General features: G+C 40.7%; 1 protein-coding gene across 2 annotated transcripts in view; it reads right to left on the bottom strand.

The window, feature by feature from the left end:
• Nucleotides 1-16,160, bottom strand: part of FEZ2 (fasciculation and elongation protein zeta 2) — a 28,313-nt gene extending 12,153 nt beyond the window's left edge. Inside the window, exons 1-5 of one of the 2 annotated variants that reach the window (XM_070734111.1) lie at nucleotides 15,799-16,160; nucleotides 12,210-12,318; nucleotides 10,711-10,827; nucleotides 4,846-4,990; nucleotides 2,469-2,737 (exon numbers count right to left, since the gene is read on the bottom strand). In XM_070734111.1, coding sequence (XP_070590212.1) covers nucleotides 2,469-2,737; nucleotides 4,846-4,990; nucleotides 10,711-10,827; nucleotides 12,210-12,318; nucleotides 15,799-16,073 — 915 coding nt within the window. In that variant the 5' untranslated portion in view covers nucleotides 16,074-16,160. The remainder of the gene's footprint in view (nucleotides 1-2,468; nucleotides 2,738-4,845; nucleotides 4,991-10,710; nucleotides 10,828-12,209; nucleotides 12,319-15,798) is intronic. The other variant, XM_070734112.1, reaches the window with a different exon arrangement.
• Nucleotides 16,161-20,042: the final 3,882 nt, after the last annotated feature.

Genomic DNA, 20,042 nt, shown 5'->3' with positions numbered 1-20,042 from the left:
TCTGAATGTTAAGGCATTCAGCTGATACATTCCTCTAGATCCGTGATGGCAAATCTGTAGCATGCAGAGCCATATTGGCCAGCACACGAGCCACTGCGCTAGCTCAGCTCCAGCACACATGCACACGCTGGCCAGCTGATTTTAACCTCGTGAGGAAGCTCTGGGAGGGCATTTTCGGCCTCCAGAGGGCCTTGAGGAAGGCGGGGGAAGATATTTTTGCCTTCCCCAGGCTCCAGGAAATCCTCTGGAGTCTGGGAGGGCAAAAAACAGGCCTAATGAGCCCACCAGAAGTCAGGAAACAGAGGGGCAGGGTCATGTGTTATGCTTGGGAGTTAGGGCAGCACAGGGAGCACATGGTGGGCATTAAATGATGGGTCTGGGAATGTGCACAAATGTGATAACGTACGCATGCACACTTTCAGGATTCAAGGAAAGAAAGGTTCGCCATCACTGCTCTAGATGAAAAGTTCTTAGAACTGGTATCGCCGGCAGCAGGAGGTTCTGCCTACTCACCCCAGATGCTTCTGTGCATGCACAGAAATATCACGTGTATGTGTGAACCAGTAGTAAAGGGTTTTAGAACCCACTACTGAAAAGAAAGTTTGGCCCCCCCCCCCCCCCAAGTTATGATACATTTATTCTCCTTTGGAAAAAGATGCCTGGCACCCAATCCTTTACCTTGTAGGCATCAGGCAAATCATTGTTATATTTTCCTTGATTTTTAAATTATTCTTACATTTGATTTTTAAATTGCATTTACTCCAGTTGTTTTACTATGCAGCTTAGCTTGTCAATTTATAGTCTTTATATGTGTTTAAAACAGTGCTTTATTGATTATTTCCATTTCTATTCTAAGTTACCCGAGGGTGTTCTCAATAAAAGACAATGTAGAAATAAAATTGTACAAAGCTTTAAAGCTCTGCAGAATATTATTTTCAGTTGACCTTAGTGTAGAAGATAATTAATCCATTTATTATCTAGGTTCAGTTGATTACTCATTGGACCTCATAATTACTTTGGCAAATAAAAGGTTAAATTATAGGTCACATCACATTATTTCTATATAACATAAATTACAGCAGGAAAATAGTCTTTTAAAAAAGTGTTTGCAACATATGGTTGTCTCTCAAATGATATACTTTTTACAATATACTGAAGTTATTTTTCTTCTTCCTTATTTACAAGAAGTATGATTTATATTTAATCTTTTATATGCTGTATTTTTCAAAGTATAAGACGCACTTACCACCCTAAAAGAGGCTGAAAATTTGGGTGCATTTTATTATTCCAAATATAGCATTTTTGAAGCTTTTCTTTAGCCCTAATGAAGCGTTATTGAATGAAGAGATCTTCCATACTTCGCCTGCTTTTCTCACTCCTACGATCAGCTGTGCTTTAGAAGCTGTTTTTATTCCCAACCAGGGGATAAAAAGCACACGCTTACGCTCAAGACCAGCAAGTAATGCACTGAAGCTGACCAGACTAAGGAGGATAGCCAGATGAATACCTCGTAGGCAGAATCCCCCCACCCCTTTTTCTCCCCCAAAACTAAGGTTACAATTCTGCTTTGTAGTGATTGCCTTTTCAGAGGGAATTTGCTCAGAGAGCTGGGTTGCCACAATTTCCATTCAGGTTCTGCTGCTCTAGTGACAATGTGTTTGCTCACACAGTAAACATAGATTTTAATGAAATCAGCGGATAGTTTTTTTCTGGTTTGCAAAATATCCTAACATCGAGAAAGCCTTGTGTTGATTAAAAAGTTATTGTGAATTCTGGGAAGTACTCTAATGCCTAAGAAGATCTATCCAGGCACTTTAGACTATACATAATAACACCAGCAGATTCTATAGTCTAAGGTGGATGGACAAGACAAAACAGGGAGATTACATATACAGGTGATGAAATGAAGTTAATGAGAGGAAGAATAATGTGGAAACTTCAAATAGCCTCCGGGTAAAAAAAAAAGTATGTTTGTGCATCAATGATTACTTAAATAAACTGAACAAATATAATACCTGTGAGAACTCTGCTGAAAAATACTAGTTTCAATAATAAATGTTAACCAAAGTTAAAATAGTTCGATCAGGACAGATCAAACACTTCCCGAATTTCCCCCTCATTCCGTTTACAATTACCCAAAGAGATAAAAAGACTACTTGTACAAATTTGGTTGGATAGAGTAAGAATGTAACACTGATCATCTGAGAAAGTAGTAGTTCTTCAGAGTCTTGTAAAACTTCACCAGCAGTAGTGATGATCAGAAAAAAAATAGATTATGAATATTTCTATACCTATCAAAGTATGTGAAATTCAACCATTGTTTACCAAAAGAGGTGATGTAATGTCATCATTAATGCTGCTTACTATTATTCATTTTAACCATAAGTAAGAATAACTGGGGAAAAATTAGAGATCAAATTATATAAAGTTAAAATGCAAATAAGGGAGGCACAATGCAAAGCTCTTACTGTTCCAGGCAGATGGCCTTTTTCTTGCTTTCCGTTCTGAGGAGTGCTGTTTTTTAACTTCTTTTTCTTCTTCGCCATTTCTTTTTGTTCTCGTTGCTTGTTTTGTACTTCGATCAGGACAGATATGAAGCTGTTCTTTACTTCCTTCTCAAACTCCAATTCATCCCGTAGGGCTAATTGTTGCACTAACTCCTCAGAGTAGTCCTTGATGGCTGCCTCAATCTCTTCTAAGAGGTCATTTAACTCAGACACAGACAGTTTTTGCAACCCTGTTTTCAAAACAGCAGAAAACATGATGATCTCTAAAACAGTAGATTTCAAATCTACTTCCAACAATGCTTCCTCTAATAAACATATTCTAACTCTCTAATATGTACTTAGATTAAAAACTGCTCCATTATTCTAGTTACATATATAAAAATCCCCATCCACCCATGTAAATATAGTCTTTAAAGAAAACCACTTAAAACAATTCTGAACTATTCAACAGTACAATTCTCCCCTTCCCTCTAATTGTTTTTAATTCAATTTAGCATGTACAAAGTTGCAGCTCGTAGCTTCTGGTAGTTTATCCTGGAGAACTGGAATTGAAGCAAATATAGTTTTCTCAATAGCTAGAGAGAAGTATTCCAGAACAGAAGATTGAAATTGTATTTTGAAGAAGTGCTATCAGTTTTTTTTAAAGCTTAGTTTAGATTAGTTTAGATTGTTTTCCTCAGTAGTTTAAATTAGTGTTTCTCGTTGTGAAGATGTGTGGATTTCATCTCCAAAAATGTCCCAGACAGCCAAGAATTCTGGGAGTTGAAATCCACATGTCTTAATGTTGCCAAATTTGAAAAACACTGATTTAAATCATTCATATTCACAACTGCAAATTTTCTCTTTATTGATATCAGAAGCACCTTCTAATTACAGACATACATGCACAAATGAAGGCCAATTTACTGTATGTGTCCCAGAATAATGCTACAGGATCTAATCTGGGTCAGTCATCAGGATCAGAGTTTTAGTTTTCCGAGCTTTTGGACTCATGCTGGAGCCCACCTTCAGGAAACGTTTCTCTAACATATGTCTAGAGAGAGAAGTTCCCTGAAAATGGGCCCAGCACGAGTCTGAAAGCTTGGAAAACTAAAACTCTGGTTCTGCCGACCAACCGAGTCTGCATCCCATAAACTGATACAAACTAGTACTATTGTATTTACCAGCTGAAAGCTATAAACACCCCTATACCCACTTTGAAATAGTTTAGGATTACAGAATCAAGTCAATATAAACATATAAAATCATGTAACAACATGAATAATATCAAGAAAGGAATGTAGATCTGGTAGTTTATCTTGGAGAACTAGAATAGAAGCAAATAGTTTTCTCAATAGCTAGACAGAAGTACAGTGGTACCTCTACTTAACGAACTTAATTCGTTCCATGATCAGGTTCTTAAGAAGAAAAGTTTGTAAGAAGAAGCAATTTTTCCCATAGGAATCAATGTAAAAGCAAATAATGTGTGCTATTGGGGAAACCACAGGGAAGGTGGAGGCCCTGTTTCCTCCCAGGAGAGCCCTAGAGAGGCCCCACATAGGCTTCTCTCTGCCTTTTCCAACCCTGTTTCCTCCCAGGAGATTCCTAGAGAGACCCCAAAGAGGCTTCTCTCTGCCTTTCTGGTTACAGTTTCAGAGCCTTGAGTTTGTAAGTGGAAAATGGTTTTTGAGAAGAGGCAATACCCGATTCTTATCTAGAAAAGTTCATAAGTAGAGGCATTCTTAGGTAGAGGTACCACTATATTCCAGAACAGAAGACTGAAATTGTATTTTGAAGAAGTGCTATCAGTTTTAAAGAACAGTTCTCTTCTCATATTTGCATATTAAGAAAAGAAAGCCACGTACTGGGAGAGTCTATAAACTTTTCAGCCCTACAAAAAAGTGTACAATCCCTGCAGATTATGGGCTGTTTCTTTGGAAGACAACATCCATTTACATAATCTAATGCAACTGCGTACTTTCTTACCTTGCCTTCTTTAAGAAAGAAAAGAAAATAGTAAATTTTTACTTTCTTTCAGCAACAGAAAATAAAGATCTGAGAGAAAGATAAAAATGTTCTTGGTACAACAGTATTTAGAAAATAGAGGAATAGGATAAGTCACAACTAATTTTGAGAAAGCCTTTCAAGAATATTGTATTGTTGGCCTCTTTTCCGAAGTTTGAAATACATGACTCATTTTTGATTCTTCCAAATATACTTTATATGCAAGTACTGTAATTACTGCATAATAAAATCTTGGGGATACTATAAAAATGTGTATAACAGCAGCATATTCTTTAAATGCAGGATAGTTTTTAAGACAAACATCAAACAGAAGATACAAGTAAACATCACTTACTTTCTTCATAATTGTGGTTTGTACTAGACCTTTTAAGTGTTTGAATTTCTTGGGACAGCATGGACAGACGGTCAGTCTGGCTTGGTGTTTCATCATCATCTGGATCCGGAGATTCCTGCATCATTTCCTCTATTTCTTCAATTACCTTCCATACACATAAAGTTATAGAGGGTAAAAGACAAAATTATATCGATTATTTATTTTTGTAGAAACTGCTTAATAGTAACTTTTACTCACTAAAAGACCGTTCAAGTATACCGTATCTTTCGCTCCATAAGACGCAGTTTTTTTTCTTCCAAAGTAGGATGAAAAATCACCCTCGTCTTATGGAGCGAAGATGCAGGCAGGGAGGGGGGGGGAGGCGCTGGAGCAGAGGGGGGGGGGCGGCGATATACTTACCAAAGGGCCCCGGGGAAATTGAATAATGGGGGGACCCTGGCGCTTCTCCTGCTGAGCCCAGCTGCTGCGGCTGGAGGCGCGCCCGCTCTAGCGTTCCTTTCGGCCGGCCGCCGCCTGTGCAAAGTTTGGCTGCGAACTCGGAAGCACCATCCCGCCGGCCGGCTGGCTAGCTGCTGCCTGGCCCCCTCCCTCCCGGAGGAGGGTCTCCCTCCGCACCACCAGCGGCGCTCCCCCCGCCAGCCAGCCAGCCAGCCAAGCCCCGCGCCTGGCGGAACCGGCTCCTCGCTCTCCCCCCGCCGCGTTTGCAGGAGGTGGGGAGGGTCGGGCGGCCCGCCAAGGCCAGGAGGGATGCCGCTGCCCCCCCTTCCCTCTCTCCGCCTGCCGCTGCGCCTCCTTGACGCCGAGAGGAAATGCCGGCAAAGGTTTTTCTTATTTTGAATATTCCGAGTGGGCTAGCAGGGAGATAGGGAGCGCGTGCAAGAGAGGGAGAGAGAGAAAGAGAGGGAAAGGGGGGAGAGGGGGGAGAGAAAGAGAGAGGGAGAGAAAGGGGGGAGAGAAAGAGATAGCAAGAGAGAGAGAACAAGAGAGAGAAAGAGCGTGAGAAAGAAAACAAGAGAGAAAGAGTGAGAGAGAGAGAAAGCAAAAGAGACAGAAAGAAAACAAGAGAGAGAAAGTGAGAAGAAGAGAGAGAAAGAGGGGGAGAGAGAGAGAAAGAGAGAGGGGGAGAGAGAGAAAGAGAGGGAGAGGGAGAAAGAGAGTGGGAGAGGGGGGAGAGATAGCAAGAGAGGGAGAGAGAGAAAGAGAGAGGGAAAGGGGGGAGAGGGGGGAGAGAAAGGGGGGAGAGATAGCAAGAGAGGGAGAGAGAGAAAGAGAGAGGGAAAGGGAGAGAGAGGGGGGAGAGAAAGAGAGAGGGAGGGAGAGAGAGGAGATAAAGGAAGAGGAGAGAGAGAAAGGAAGAGAAAGAAAGAAAGAGGGATAGAAAGAGAGAGTGAGAGATGCTCAGTGAGCCTTTCTTTGAAGTTGCCTTTCTTTCTTTCTTTCTCTCTTTCTTTCTTTTTCTCTCTTGCTCTCTTGCTCTTTCATTCTTTTTTCTTTCTCTTGCTTTCTTTCTTTCTCTTGCTTTCTCTCCTTCCTTCCCTCCTTCCATTTCTTTCATTCCCCCTCTCTATTTTTCTTTCTTTCATTTTCTTTCTTTCTCTCTTTCTTGCTTTCTTTCTTGCTCTTTTTCTTTCTCTCTTTTACCTTCCCTTCCTCTATTTCTTCTTTTCTTTCTCCTTCCTACCTTCTTCCCTCCCTCCCTTCAGTCCTTCCTCTCTTACTGTCCCCTTTCATAAGTTTCCTTGCTTCCTTCCTCTGTTCCTGTCCCTTCCCCCTTTCTTTCTTTCTTTCCTTCCTTCCCTCCCTCCATTTCTTGCTTTCCTTTTCCTTCCTCCCTTCTTTCATCCCTCACTCCCTTCTTTCACTCCTTCCTCTCTTCCTCTCCCCTTTCACACCTTTCCTTGCTTCCTTTGCACCCTTCTATGTTATTGTAATAAATATTTTAGCCCACTTTTTGGCTCAAAATATTTTTTTTCTATTTTCCTCCTCTAAAATCTAGGTGCGTCTTATCAGCAGGTGCGTCTTATAGAGCGAAAAATACGGTAAGTATAAATGGTCTAATCAAGGGATGATATTAAAAAATAGAGAAATATCTGTTAATTATTATTATTTTTCTTTTATCAATCCCATTATCCCTTGCATCAGGTAAGATTGGGGCGACTAAATGGAGCTTGAGCATTTACTAGCTGGATGCCCTTCTTGATGCCTACATAAAGTTCACAGCAGAGGATTACTCATAGTGCCCAGAGAGATAAATATTTGACAATACCTAGGATCGAACGTACAGCCTTCTGATTCTGAAGTCAGAGTTCTACTTCTAGGCTACTGTGCTGCTCCAAAGTTAATTATGATTTATATATAAATAATTGTTTATAAATTATTAACCATGGAAAACCCATTCCTGCCTTGGAAACAATAGTCATACATTAATACCATATTGTTCAGTTAGTCAATCCTTATACTGATATAGACACAATTATACATTTCCAAGGAATTTACAAATGAAGTCAGAGAAATGATAAAATCCACAAATACTGCAAGTAAAAACTAAAACAATCCACCACTACTCTGAAAGGAGGCAAAATGAAAGCCTGTCAGAAAAACCATGTTTTAATCATTGTCTGAAAAATTAACAAAGCAGGGTCTAGTTGGATTATGAAAAACAAGCATGATGTTGAGAAGCAAAGTGAGTTACATTTTAATCCAGCAATTATACGTGGATTTGGGTAACAAATGCTTCCAATTTGAACAGGAAGCATGTTTCTACATTATCCACCTCTAACCGATCTGGCAGACTTTCCAGAAACTGTAATACAGGTACATGATGCAGCAGTTCACTTGTGACTGGGTGACAGTATTACAGCTTCTCATTCCCTTGCATGGCTATCATTTCAAGGTCTGATCTGGGTTGCTGGATTTTTAGATAAAATATTTTTCAAGGGATATTCAATGGCTGGAAGACTGATATGGAAGGAATGACTAATAAAGTAGTCTAATCAGAGAAGTTAAATAATGTTGCACAGATAACATGAAAGGAAACTGAAACTGTTGCTAAAACGCAGCCGTGCATTTATGAGCTAGTACAATACAAATATCTTCCACCAGTGCGGTAGTGAATGGATAGCTGGTGAATACAATTGATATATTTCCCTACCATTCTGATATTCCTTTTCACTGATTGCTTCAAGAAAAAAGAAAAACAAAACAGTAGCATTGTAGAAGTCATCTGTATAATGAAGATACACACACACACACACACACACACACACACACACACTCACTCACTCACTCACAAACACACATTTTGTAGGAGCTTCATCATTTATCAGTATGTTTCTGCTTGAAATTCAATATACTGGTTGCTACCTTTCAAATACTATATAATTTGGAGCCAGAACTATCTAAGAGAGTACTTCTCCCAACTAGATCCTTCCTTAAACAGATCTGGTGGTGCAGTAGTCAAACTCCAGGCTCAGGCAATCTCTGCCCACAGCTTGGAATTTGACCCTAAAAGGGCTCGAGGTTGACTCAGCCTTCCATCCTTTTGAGGTTGGTAAAATGAGGATACAGATTATTGAAGGCAATATTCAAATAATGCTTCTACATTGTAAAGCGCTATGGGGTAGTATATAGGTCTAAGTGCTATTGCTATCAACTGAGTGGGATGGTTAAGGGCTTGGGAAAGGTCAACTGCCATAAGAATTGATGAGCCCCCTCTCTTCTCTGGATTCCCCTCCAATGGAACAACTGAACCCCGGAGGCAAAGATGATTCCTACTCTCATGGCTTTCTACAACCTGGTTAAAACTTAGCTCTTTCAAAAAACCTTGGGGGATTGATGCCCGTATTGTTGTTGTTAGTATTATGACTTTTCATGTATCTTAAGAGTCTGATAAGATTGAGGTGTAGATAAATCCCATAAATAAAAACAAAACAAAGCATTCATACCAGAAGTCCTCTATATATACAGAGCTTGGTTCAGAGCAGTTGACATCTTGAAAATTAAATGGCATTTCAAAAACCTTCCCCTAATGCAGCGATGGCGAACCTATAGCATGGGTGCCACAGGTGGCACGCTGAGCCATATCTGCTGGCACACGAGCTGTTGTCTTAGCTCAGCTCCAACATGCATGTGTGTGCAGGCCAGCTGATTTTTGGCTCAGACAGAGGCTCTGAGAGGGCGTTTTTTGCTTCCAGAGAGCCTCTGGGGGGATGCGGGAGGGTGTTTTTACCCTCCATCTCCAGGGAAGCCTTTGGAGCCTGGGGAAGGTGAAACACAAGTCCATTAGAAGTTAGGGACAGGCCATTTCTGGCCTCCACAGGGACTCTGGGGGGTGGGGGAAGGTGTTAAATTATGGGCGTGGGCACTCGGGCATGTGTGATAGCATGCACTCATGGTCTTTCGGCACCCAAGGGAAAAAAGATTCACCATCACTGTCCTAATGTGTGCTAAAAATCTAAAGATTCACAGCTTTGTAAACATTTGAGCTCTAGCAAAAACAATAAAATATTTCTTTAATAGACATTTGGGAGGTGGAGAAGATGTCTGCTTAATTTGAATGTTCATTAAATCTAAATTTCCACCATTTGTTCATGATTTACGGAATTACATAATGGAGGCAAATGGCATTGTTTGCAGTAAAACCTCTGGTTTAAAGAACAAATCTTATAGTCCACTGAACGGGTGATACAAAAATGTCTTTTATATCTGAAGTTGACTGCACATGGTTCATCATGCACACAGCTGACTAAAGTCATACAAGTAAAGATGATTTTAGGCTTAAATTACCATACTAACCATTCTATCTGATTATTCAATCATGTTTTGCCATGCTGGAGTTTGGTTTTTCTTTTGTAGCATACCTTTGTTTTCCTACTGCCATTCATAAAACGTTGGAAAACTACTTTGAATATTGTAACTTTTATCAAATGTGGGAATATTTTTCATGGTTGGGTGGTGGTGGCGGCTAGAACTTGCTATCAAAATGCTTTTCAGTGATAATATGAGCTTGCGAGCCTGCAACACATCCACCCATTTATATGCAAGCATTTCATTAATTTTCTCTCTGTCATACACATACCTAGCTAAGAGTAACAGGAGAGAAGAAAGGGTTTAAACCAGGGGTCTCAAACCTTGACAATTTTAAGACTTGTGGACCTCAAGTCCCAGAGTTCCTCAGCCAGCCACAAGTCTTAAAGCTGCCACCGTTGGAGACCCCTGGTTTAAACTCCTCCTCCCATACTCCTCCTCTAACTCAACCACCTTTAAAAATAATCAAAATGGTTGTTTCCCTAGTAAAATGAAAACAATATTCCCCCCCCTTGCTCATCCCACTGAGTTCTAAGAAAAAGTAGAAGACTTGCAGAAGGCAAAGGCAATTCACAACTCTCTCATAAGTTCTAATTTAAAAATGAAACCGTAAATCTCTTCTGCATTTAAATGCACGGGTTATTCTGTATTAGGTCATATCTTTACTAGGCTTTTTCTAAGCAGTTCAAACATCTGAAAGATGAAATTTATTTATTTATTTATTTATTTATTTATTTATTTATTTACTTACTTACTTACTTACTTACTTACTTACTTACTTACTTACTTACTTACTTACTTTAATGCTGTCCTTCTCTTAGACTCAGGGCGGCTTATAACATGTTAGCAAGAGCACTTTTTAACAGAGTCAGCATATTGCCCCAATCCGGGACCTCATTTTACCCACCTCGGAAGGATGGAAGGCTGAGTCAACCTCGAGATGGTGATGAGATATGAACTGCTGACCTACAGATCTACAGTCAGCTTTAGTGGCCTGCAGTACTGCACTCTATCTAGTGTTTGATGCTGAATGAGCACAAATTTATTTTCGGACTTTACCTGTTCGGCTGTGAAGAGAGGTTCTTCATTGATGCAGGAGACGATGATAGAATGCATGTCTAGCTGGTCTCTCAACTCTTCATCATCTGACAAGTCAAGGTTCAAATTATCATTGACCTGTTAGAAATAAAACAGGTTATTAAAAAGAGATAGAGAAATCAACAAAACATCATAACACTTAATTATATAATAATAATGTATGGTATATTTAAAAATGCTTAAGGATTCAAAATACTGACACCCCAAAATTATTATTATGGGTGCTCAACCTACACATCAAAATCTAGTTCAAACCTACAAACCATATTCTGCAATTCAGGTTGATTAATTTGAATGAACGGAATAAATAGATACCCGTCTTTCCAGTTCACAGATCACATTTATTCCTGAAAGAATCAATTTAATACAATCCATTCTGTGATTTGATATCCTAAAACAAACTAATGACCTTGGATTCTATTTTGGCTTTGGAGAAGAAGTAAACTTATATTTAAACATATAGTGAGGTCCAAAGCCACTGTCAAATTTATTTTTCAAAATAAATAAGATACATAATCAAAATTGTTAAAGACAACCAGTGTAGCATAATAAAATGCTAGATTGAAGCCAAGCGATTGAGGATTGAATCTTCCCTTAGGCATGGAATCCAGCTGGGCACCCCTAATCAATGTCAGGCTCTGTGACAGTCCAGCCAATAAACACATTATACATTGATAGGTTCTAGGGGTAGATCTTCAGTAAAGGAAATATCTATTATTTCTTAACAGTTTTGTTCTTTTAGAAACCTTAAAACTCTTCCATGGATTTCCTGATTCAGTTCTAGGGATCAACATGTAGATCTATCCAGGTAAGTGATAGAGCCCATCTGAACTTCGTTGATTCCAAAACACTTAGCATAGGAATCTCAGGGTTGTAATTGCAGCAAGAAATAATAATATAAAAATTATCCCAGGAGGAAGTAATGGAGAACCTCCTTCTGCCCCACTGCTGAGAAAATGTCATGGGCTTATCAGTTTAGTCCCAAGCTCTTGACTTTTACTCAAGGGAGTTTTTGCATTGAGAGCTTTTCAGGGCAATCTGAAAAAGTTTAAATGCTTCTATCTTTTGCGTTATACTAGCTGAGAAGATATAATATATTGCATATATTTTTAATGAAAGAGAGGTCTGCTTTTATTCTTGTGTCAGTTACTATTACTGGTTACTTGATTTCTGGTTTAAACAACATATCCATGAAATGTGCAGGAATGCAAATGTAGGAATTAGCATTAATGTGATAATTCTTGCATTTTTTTAGAATTAACATATCTTATTGGACCTTGGGCACATGTTAAATAAATTTTGAAGAAAAAAACACATGATGCCAACAGAAACAGAAAGCTAATAATGGTATGACAAAAGGAGGCTTTAATTAAGTTGATGGTTTATGTAATATTTGATGTCTAGGACACGGATTTAAATGACAAAAGGAACATTTTTCAAATTGTTCTGGCAATACTTACTCCCTTTTCAGAAAGATTCAGGGTTGGCAAGTGCAGAGTTCTGGTGTGGGATGATTTCCAATCGACTGGCATTACATTACCATAATTATCTGTCAGAGCATTCCAAATCCTGGAAGGGAAAAAAAATCCAGTCCTTACAATATGCAGAAACTAAAATTCTAAAGTGAGTCAAGCGTCTGCTTTTAAAAGTGTCTGTACCATATTTATTCCAAAGTAAAGTATGTCAATATTCATAGCCACAGCCATGAATGGGAATCATCCACCACAAAAATATCCGTCATTGGGTCTGACCTTTGCCTTTAGAGCTCTCGCCTTAGATTTGAGTCAGTCAATTTTGCATTAAAAAGAAGTAGAGAATGCATGCAATGTTATGATTTGGTTAAAGATCCTCATGGTTTATCTTATCAGGGGTATCAAACTAGTGGCCCATGGGCTGCATGCATCCATGCCCACCCCAGCTCTGTGAATGGGAAAAATGTCGCAAAACATGACACAGCATGTTTGACACCCATATCTTATACAGTGATACCTCGTCTTACAAACGCCTTGTCATACAAACTTTTCGAGATACAAGCCCAGGGTTTAAGATTTTTTTGCTTCTTCTTACAAACTATTTTCACCTTACAAACCCACTGCCCCCGCTGGGATGCCCTGCCTCCAGACTTCCGTTGCCAGTGAAACACCCATTTTTGCGCTGCTGGGATTCCCTTGAGGCTCCCCTCCATGGGAAACCCCACCTCCGGACTGCTGTGTTTTTGTGATGCTGCAGGGGAATCCCAGCAGGAAGTCCGGAGGTGGGGTTTCCCAGCAAGGGGAGCCTCAGTCAAATCGCAGCATCGCAAAAACACAGAGGTCCGGAGGTGGGGTTTCAAGGACTTCAGTGTTTTTGCAATGCTGAGGTGGGTTTCCCATGGAGGGGAGCCTCAGGGGAATCCCAGCAGCGCAAAAACAGGCGCTTCGGCTGGCAAAAGGGGTGAATTTTGGGCTTGCACGCATTAATCGCTTTTCCATTGATTCCTATGGGAAACATTGTTTCGTCTAACAAACTTTTCACCTTAAGAACCTCATCCCGGAACCAATTAAGTTTGTAAGACAAGGTATCACTGTACCAACTTGCCGAAGGATAAAATTGTTAAACTATATAAGCATCTGTTTATAAATAAATGTAATAGAAAAACATTTTCTAAGTGCTTATAAAAGCAGAACATAGATTATAATACACAAGAAATCACAGCTGCCAGTACTTTAGCTACCGTTGACCTTCATCTGCATTTATGTTCTTCCCATTTATTGTAATTATTTCAAGCTTCCCATGAAGAAAAAAAAATAGTATAATTTGCTCTTATTTTGGCTTGATGTATTACATAAGAGGTTTCAAATATTTCCATTATCAAGCCATGGCTCGTTCTTGCCTTCCAATTTTTGGTATGGGACAAAGATGCTATAGTTAGCCTACGTTTTTGAAGCCAGGTGAATTTAGAAGGAGTTTCTACAGTTTTTAGCTGCTCTAGCAATGCAAAGCTGACTTGAGTCATTCATTCATTCACTATAACTCAAACTTATATATATATATCCTTTGGATGATATGGATATTATTAACATTAGCATAATTTATTAAGTGGATAATAAATTGAACTCTGTTGTTGCCTAGAAGTGGAGCTCTTGCCTCACAAGCAGGAGATTGTGAGTTCAATCCTAGGTAGAGGAAGATGTAGGGCAGGGGGTTGGACTAGATGACCTATAAAGTCCCTTCCAACTGTGTTAATCTGTCCGTTCCCACCATCTCTCAATCTACATCTTGGGCATGCAAGTGCTTTTGATGCAAACTACAGAACATACCCATACCAATGGTTATATTGGAGCAGAGATTGTAGTCTAAAATGTTTCCAATTCCTTAAATGAAGTAAACATCAATACAAGTCAGGGTTGCAAATCAGCAAAAAATGCTAGCGAAAAAAGAATGTTTGAGACCATTTCTGAAATGTGGATTTTGGAAGGATCCAATTATGTCTCTGCAAAATTGATTTTGCTTAAAAAAAAAAGACTGCAACAGTTCAAGTTCTTAAAATAAAAACATGAGGGTCTGCACAGAAAATGGGCATTTGGGGACCCTGAGAAAAGGCCTACCCTTAAGTATAAGACACAAAAGGATCAGATTCCAAGTCAGGTGAGGTTGCCTTTCACCAAATCCCAGCGCCCAGTCCATGGAATGCTGCTAACATACAGAGTTCAGTCTGGTTGTGCTGGAAAGTTTAAAGTCCAAGTCAGAGTGAAGGCGAAAGGACCTTGAAGCTTTCCCCCTTTGGGACTTTACTAGACATTAGGTCCTCCCTGTAACTCCCAGAGGGCTGGCAAATACCCCTATTACTCTGTCAGGGGCTGCTCTCCATTAGCAAAGAATGGTATACTGAAGCTGCTACAATTCTTTTTTCTCTACTTTCCCTACATTTCCTGACAGTTAGAAAATGCGACTGCAGCAATAGAGTGATCAACACCTGGAATGCACTACCTGACTCTCTGGTTTCTTCACCAAACCCCAAATACTTTAACCTTAAACTGTCTACAGTCGACCTCTCCCCATTTCTAAGAGGTCTGTAAGGGACGTGCATAAGAGCACCACTGTGCCTACTGTCCCTGTCCTACTGTCCTCTTTCATCATTACTTTTTACTTGAAATTAAATCACTACTGTACTTTGAACAATATTGATTGTTTCCTCATTGCTTATTTGACCCCTATGACAATCATTAAGTGATTCTTAGAACAATGTATCTTTTGCTTTTATGTACACTAAAGACAAATTCCTTGTGTGTCCAATCACACTTGGCCAATAAAGAATTCTATTCTATTCTATTCTATTCTATTCTTACATTATGTTTATTTAGGCTACTACTATACATACTACTGTATGTATAGGACAGTAGTAGAGAGTAGGCATACAAATCCAATTAAAATAAATAATCAATCAGTCAATCAACCAACCAACCAATCAATCAATGGAACGGCTTGCCTCCAGAAGTTGTGAATGCTCCAACACTAGAAGTTTTTAGGAAGATGTTGGATAGCCAACATAGGGGGTTGGACTAGAAGACCTCCAACGTCCCTTCCAACTATTATTATTATTATTATTATTATTATTATTATTATTATTATTATTATCCTCCTCCTCCTCCTCCTCCAGCGCATGATACCAGTCTTTTGAGACTGAAGGATGCCAATGCAATATTATTATTATTATTATTATTATTATTATTATTATTATTATTATTATTATTATTATTATTTTGTTGTTGTTATTGTCATTGTTATTATTATTATCGTTATTATTATTACTACTTCTTCCTCCCACACCCGGTGCCCCATTTCTTATATATCCCTTACACAAGGACAAAAAGTCCCAGCTCTGAAAACGTCCCACAATCCCCGGAGAAGTTTTCCAACCACCGGAGGGAGAACCTCACTCTTTGCAAAGGCAAAGGGAGCTCCCGCCAAGCGACTGGGGGGGGGGGGGCGGGGGGGGGGGAGAGGAGGAGGGGGGAGGCTCCCTCCTCCTCCACCGAGGAAGGAATCCGACCCGCCGCTTCCACTCACTCGTCTTCGTGCAAGGCGCTCCGCTCGCTGAGGGGCTGCGGCGAGAGAAGGGCTTCCGGCTCTACGCATTGCTCAGCTAGCAGCCGAGCCGGTTGGAAGCAGAGCGGGAGCTCGGTGCCCAGGTCGCCTCCACCGTCCCAAGGGCCTCCTTCCACGCCCGCCGCCGTCTCCGAGAGCTCCAGGCCACCGCTTGGCTCCGACGAAGGCTGGAAGCCCGAGAAGTCTTGCCAGTCCCCGGCCGGGTCCCGCGGCGAGGGCGCAGCCGCCGCCGCCATCGCCGAAAGGAGCCGAGAGGCCGCGGGGCCCGGCCGACTGCGCGCGCCCGCGGGGCCGCCCGCCCCCTCGTTCGCTTGTTCGCTCGCTCGCTCTTTGAGCGGCCGGTGCGCGCCCCCGTTCGCCGAGGCGGAAAAGGGAAGGGTGGGGCGGCGGTGTGAGTCACGCCGGCCCCGTCCTTCGGAGCTCGGCCTGAGAAGCCCTTTGGAGCTGGAGGTTTTAGTCCATGAATGCGAAAACCTCACACAGCAACGTATCATTCCGTTGCCCGTTTGATTGACAGAGAAAGCCCATTGTGATGGGGTGCGCGCGTTCATATCTTAATTAATTACTACTTATGTAAGTCTAAAGTCTAATACGTCGGGACGGCAGCAGATTGGGATATGACATTGTGCCACAATAACCTGAAACAACGCTTCTCGCTGGGCACTCAATTGGCCCACCAGGGATTCGACAAGATGGTGATGATGATGATGATGATGATGATAATATAATACAGTATAATAATTAATAATAATAATAATAATAATAATAATAATAGATAATGATGATGATAATAATAATAATAATAGCAACAACAACAACAACAACAGTTGGATAGGACTTTGGAGGTCCTCTAGTCCAACTCCAGGCTTAAGCAGGAAACCCTGCACCAGTGATGGTGAACCTTTTTTCCCTCAGGTGCCGAAAGAACGTGGGTGTGTGCTATCCTGCATGTGCGAGTGCCCATACCCATAATTCAATGCCTGGGGAGGGCGAAAATATCTTCCCCCACCGCATGGAGGCCCTCTGGAGGCTGGAAATGGCTTGTTTCCCAACTTCTGGTGGGCCCAGTAGGTTTGTGTTTTACCCTCCCCAGGCTCCAAAGGCTTCCCTGGAGCCGAGGGAGGGTAAAAATGCCCTTCCCCATTCCCCCCAGGCTCTCTGGAAGCCAAAAACATCCTCACAAGAGCCTCTGCAAGCCAAAATCAGCTGACCACCACACACATGCATGTTGAAGCTGAGCTACGGTAGGGCAATGGCTCGCGTGCCAGCATATATAGCTCCATGTGACACCTGTGCCATAGATTCATCATCACTGTCCTACACTATTTCAGACAAAAGGTTATCCAACATCTCAAAAACGTCTAGTATTGGAGCGTTTACAACATCCAGAGGCAAGCTATTCCACTGATTGATTGTTCTAACCTGGCGGGAGTTCCTACTTAACCGCCACTACCAGTGCAATGCATGCGCAGCTCTGGGTGATCAGTGGGTGCGCATGCGTATCTGGCAGGCAAGCATGTCTGGGATTTTGCTTCTGTGCATGCACAGGAAACGAAATCCTACGAGAGGCCGGGCAGTCAAATGATGTTTCGGTGATTTTTTTTGCTTCCTTGCAGCAAAAAAACCCCCCAAAACCCCCCAAAATTGCCTAAATTCATGTGTGCGCGTGTCCTCTGGTGAGATTTCGCTTCCTGCGCAGAAGCCAAAAATAGACCAAAACCACTAAAATCTCATGCACATGTCCTCTTATGAGATTTCACTTCCTGCCATACGCAGAAGCCATATCTTGCTCGGATGTGTGCGTCCGCCCGCCGATCACCCAGAACTGCACATGCAGCACCATTTTCGCTACTGGTACTCAATCCATTTATTTATTAATTCGACTTCTATGCTGCCCAATCCCGAAAGACTTAGGGCGGCTATTACTGGTTCTAACTGTCAAGAAATTTCTCCTTAGTTCTAAGTTACTTCTCTCCTTCAACTCTCCTCTTTTTGGCAATCCCTGAGATATTGGAACATTGCTATCACGTCTCCCCTGATCCTTCTTTTCATTAGATGTCATTCTTAGGTTTTCTTTTGTATTGCTTCCACGTGGATAGAGAAGTGGTATTAGAAGTTCCCACCACTGACCCACCCCCCAAAAAAGAGAAATATGTGAACTCAGGATGGATTAAGTCCTCCTTTGAGGACAAAAGGGCACAAATATTGCATTCCGGTTGGCCGAGTTTCGAAACAAAAGGGAAGGCTGCTGCTAAGAATGCCAGGAATTCCACAGCATTTAAAACATATGCACAGCCTGTACACTCCCTTTTTAACCATCGGAATAAATTTTAATAAGCCCACATGCAGTGAGCGTGTTCAGTATACAACCAAAAAAAATAATTAAAAAACCATGATTGGTTTGTTTAGAACTTAAATGCTAGGTAAGAGCAGATGGAAGAAAAAAGTGGATAACTGCAGTATAGGGAGGAGGGTGAAGTTTGCAGCCAGTCTATCTTTCTCTGATTAAAACATTTTGAGACTGCAAGCCTATATTTACCCATATGGGATATATCCCATCAAAATCAGTGAAATCTTCTTTCTCATTAAATATTTACAAGATTGCTGATTTACATTTGTTGATTTCCCCCCTAGCAGTGAAAAGCGCTGCTGAGTTGTTCCTGATGACATTGGATTGCTCCAAATTTAGCTGTTTATTTCTGTACAGGAAATGCTTTAGAATGTGACATCACCAGACACATTGCTGAATATTCTACTATTTCTGTACAGGAAATGCTTTAGAATGTGACATCACGAGACACTTTCTGCAGAAAGGGGAATAGATAGGGTAGAACCATGGTGTTTGCATCTGTTTATTTTTCCTGTGTGTTTTCCTGCCTATGCAGGCTCTGCTTTTTTTGGATTGACAAAATGTTTATCTATGCAGCAGGAATTGACAAAACAGCTTGTTGCTTGACTCCATGGACTGAGAGAGAGGGACTGGCTCAAAGTCACACAGCCAGGGATTAGAATTTATCTCAGTGCTTTAACCACCAGAGCATAATGGTTGTTCCTTAACCTTGGTCATTTTCTAAAGTTAAAACATTATGGGGAAGTTTTGCATTGCAGCTCAGAAACCTTTAAGAGGCTTACCACCTAAACACATGGGATATGTCTTTCCTTTTTAATCATTTTAAAAACTGGAGAGCAGTTTTAAAAATAATTACGTTTTTACTTTTGTGTGTGTGTGTGCCTTTGAGTCAGTGTTGAATCCTGGCAGGATTTAGTGCTCCTTGCAGTTTACTTGGCAGGATTTAGGAAGTGGTTTGCTGTTACCTGTTTCCTAGACCTAGGAGAGAGGGACTGGCTCAAGGTCACCGCAGCTGGATTTGTGCCTAAGGTGAACTAGAATTTACTAGTCTCCAAGATTCCAGCCTGGAGCTTTAGTCATGACACCAAACTGGCTCCCATGTTTATATTGATATACAGTATACCACATTACTTCTGCTTCCCTCCAGTCATGAGAAGAACAACCAGTTATGAAGCCAGTTAATTTCACCAAAATGTGCAACAAGAGATGAGATGGGTGGCACACCAAATCTAATAAAAAGAAAAAAGAAAATAGGGTGTTTGCTTTATTGAGAGATCTTGGAATTCCTCATCCAATGACAGCTAATCCATTCAGCCATGAAATATTTCTTTAAATACAGGTCTATTTTAATTTGGTAAATTGAAATTAAACTCTTGTCCCTTGAGCTCTAGTTCAACATGACATTACTGGCTGAGTTGAATTTTCCCACAGCCGTTATAGATTGTCCACTTGAGAGCATAGTGAATATGTTTTTTTAAAAAAAAGCATAATCCTTGGACTGAAAAAGTGATCTGTTGTTGTCACTTTAAATCTTGCCCATATGCTTTCTATAGGATTTGGATATTAAAGATGGTGTCAGACTCAAAAATCAAGGACATGTAATTCTTTTAAGCTGGTCTCTTGTTCCACATGTATTGATAGAGTCTTCCCAAACTAAAGCATTCTACTATGTATATCAAACAAATACTCCAAGAACTATTAGGGTGGGGCTACCTTCATCCTCTTTCTCTCACACAAAATATTTAGACTGAAATGCCTTTTATTTTTCTGGAATGTACCCTCTCCCTCCTGAGAATCCATCCTATTACATTCCAATCCATTGCAGATTGTGAGTTTTATAAATTTATTAGCATTG

This window comes from Erythrolamprus reginae, chromosome 1 (assembly GCF_031021105.1).
Source record: "Erythrolamprus reginae isolate rEryReg1 chromosome 1, rEryReg1.hap1, whole genome shotgun sequence".
NCBI lineage: Eukaryota > Metazoa > Chordata > Lepidosauria > Squamata > Dipsadidae > Erythrolamprus > Erythrolamprus reginae.
Note: the sequence above shows the minus strand (reverse complement) of the source record. Positions and strands in the feature narration are given on the sequence as shown.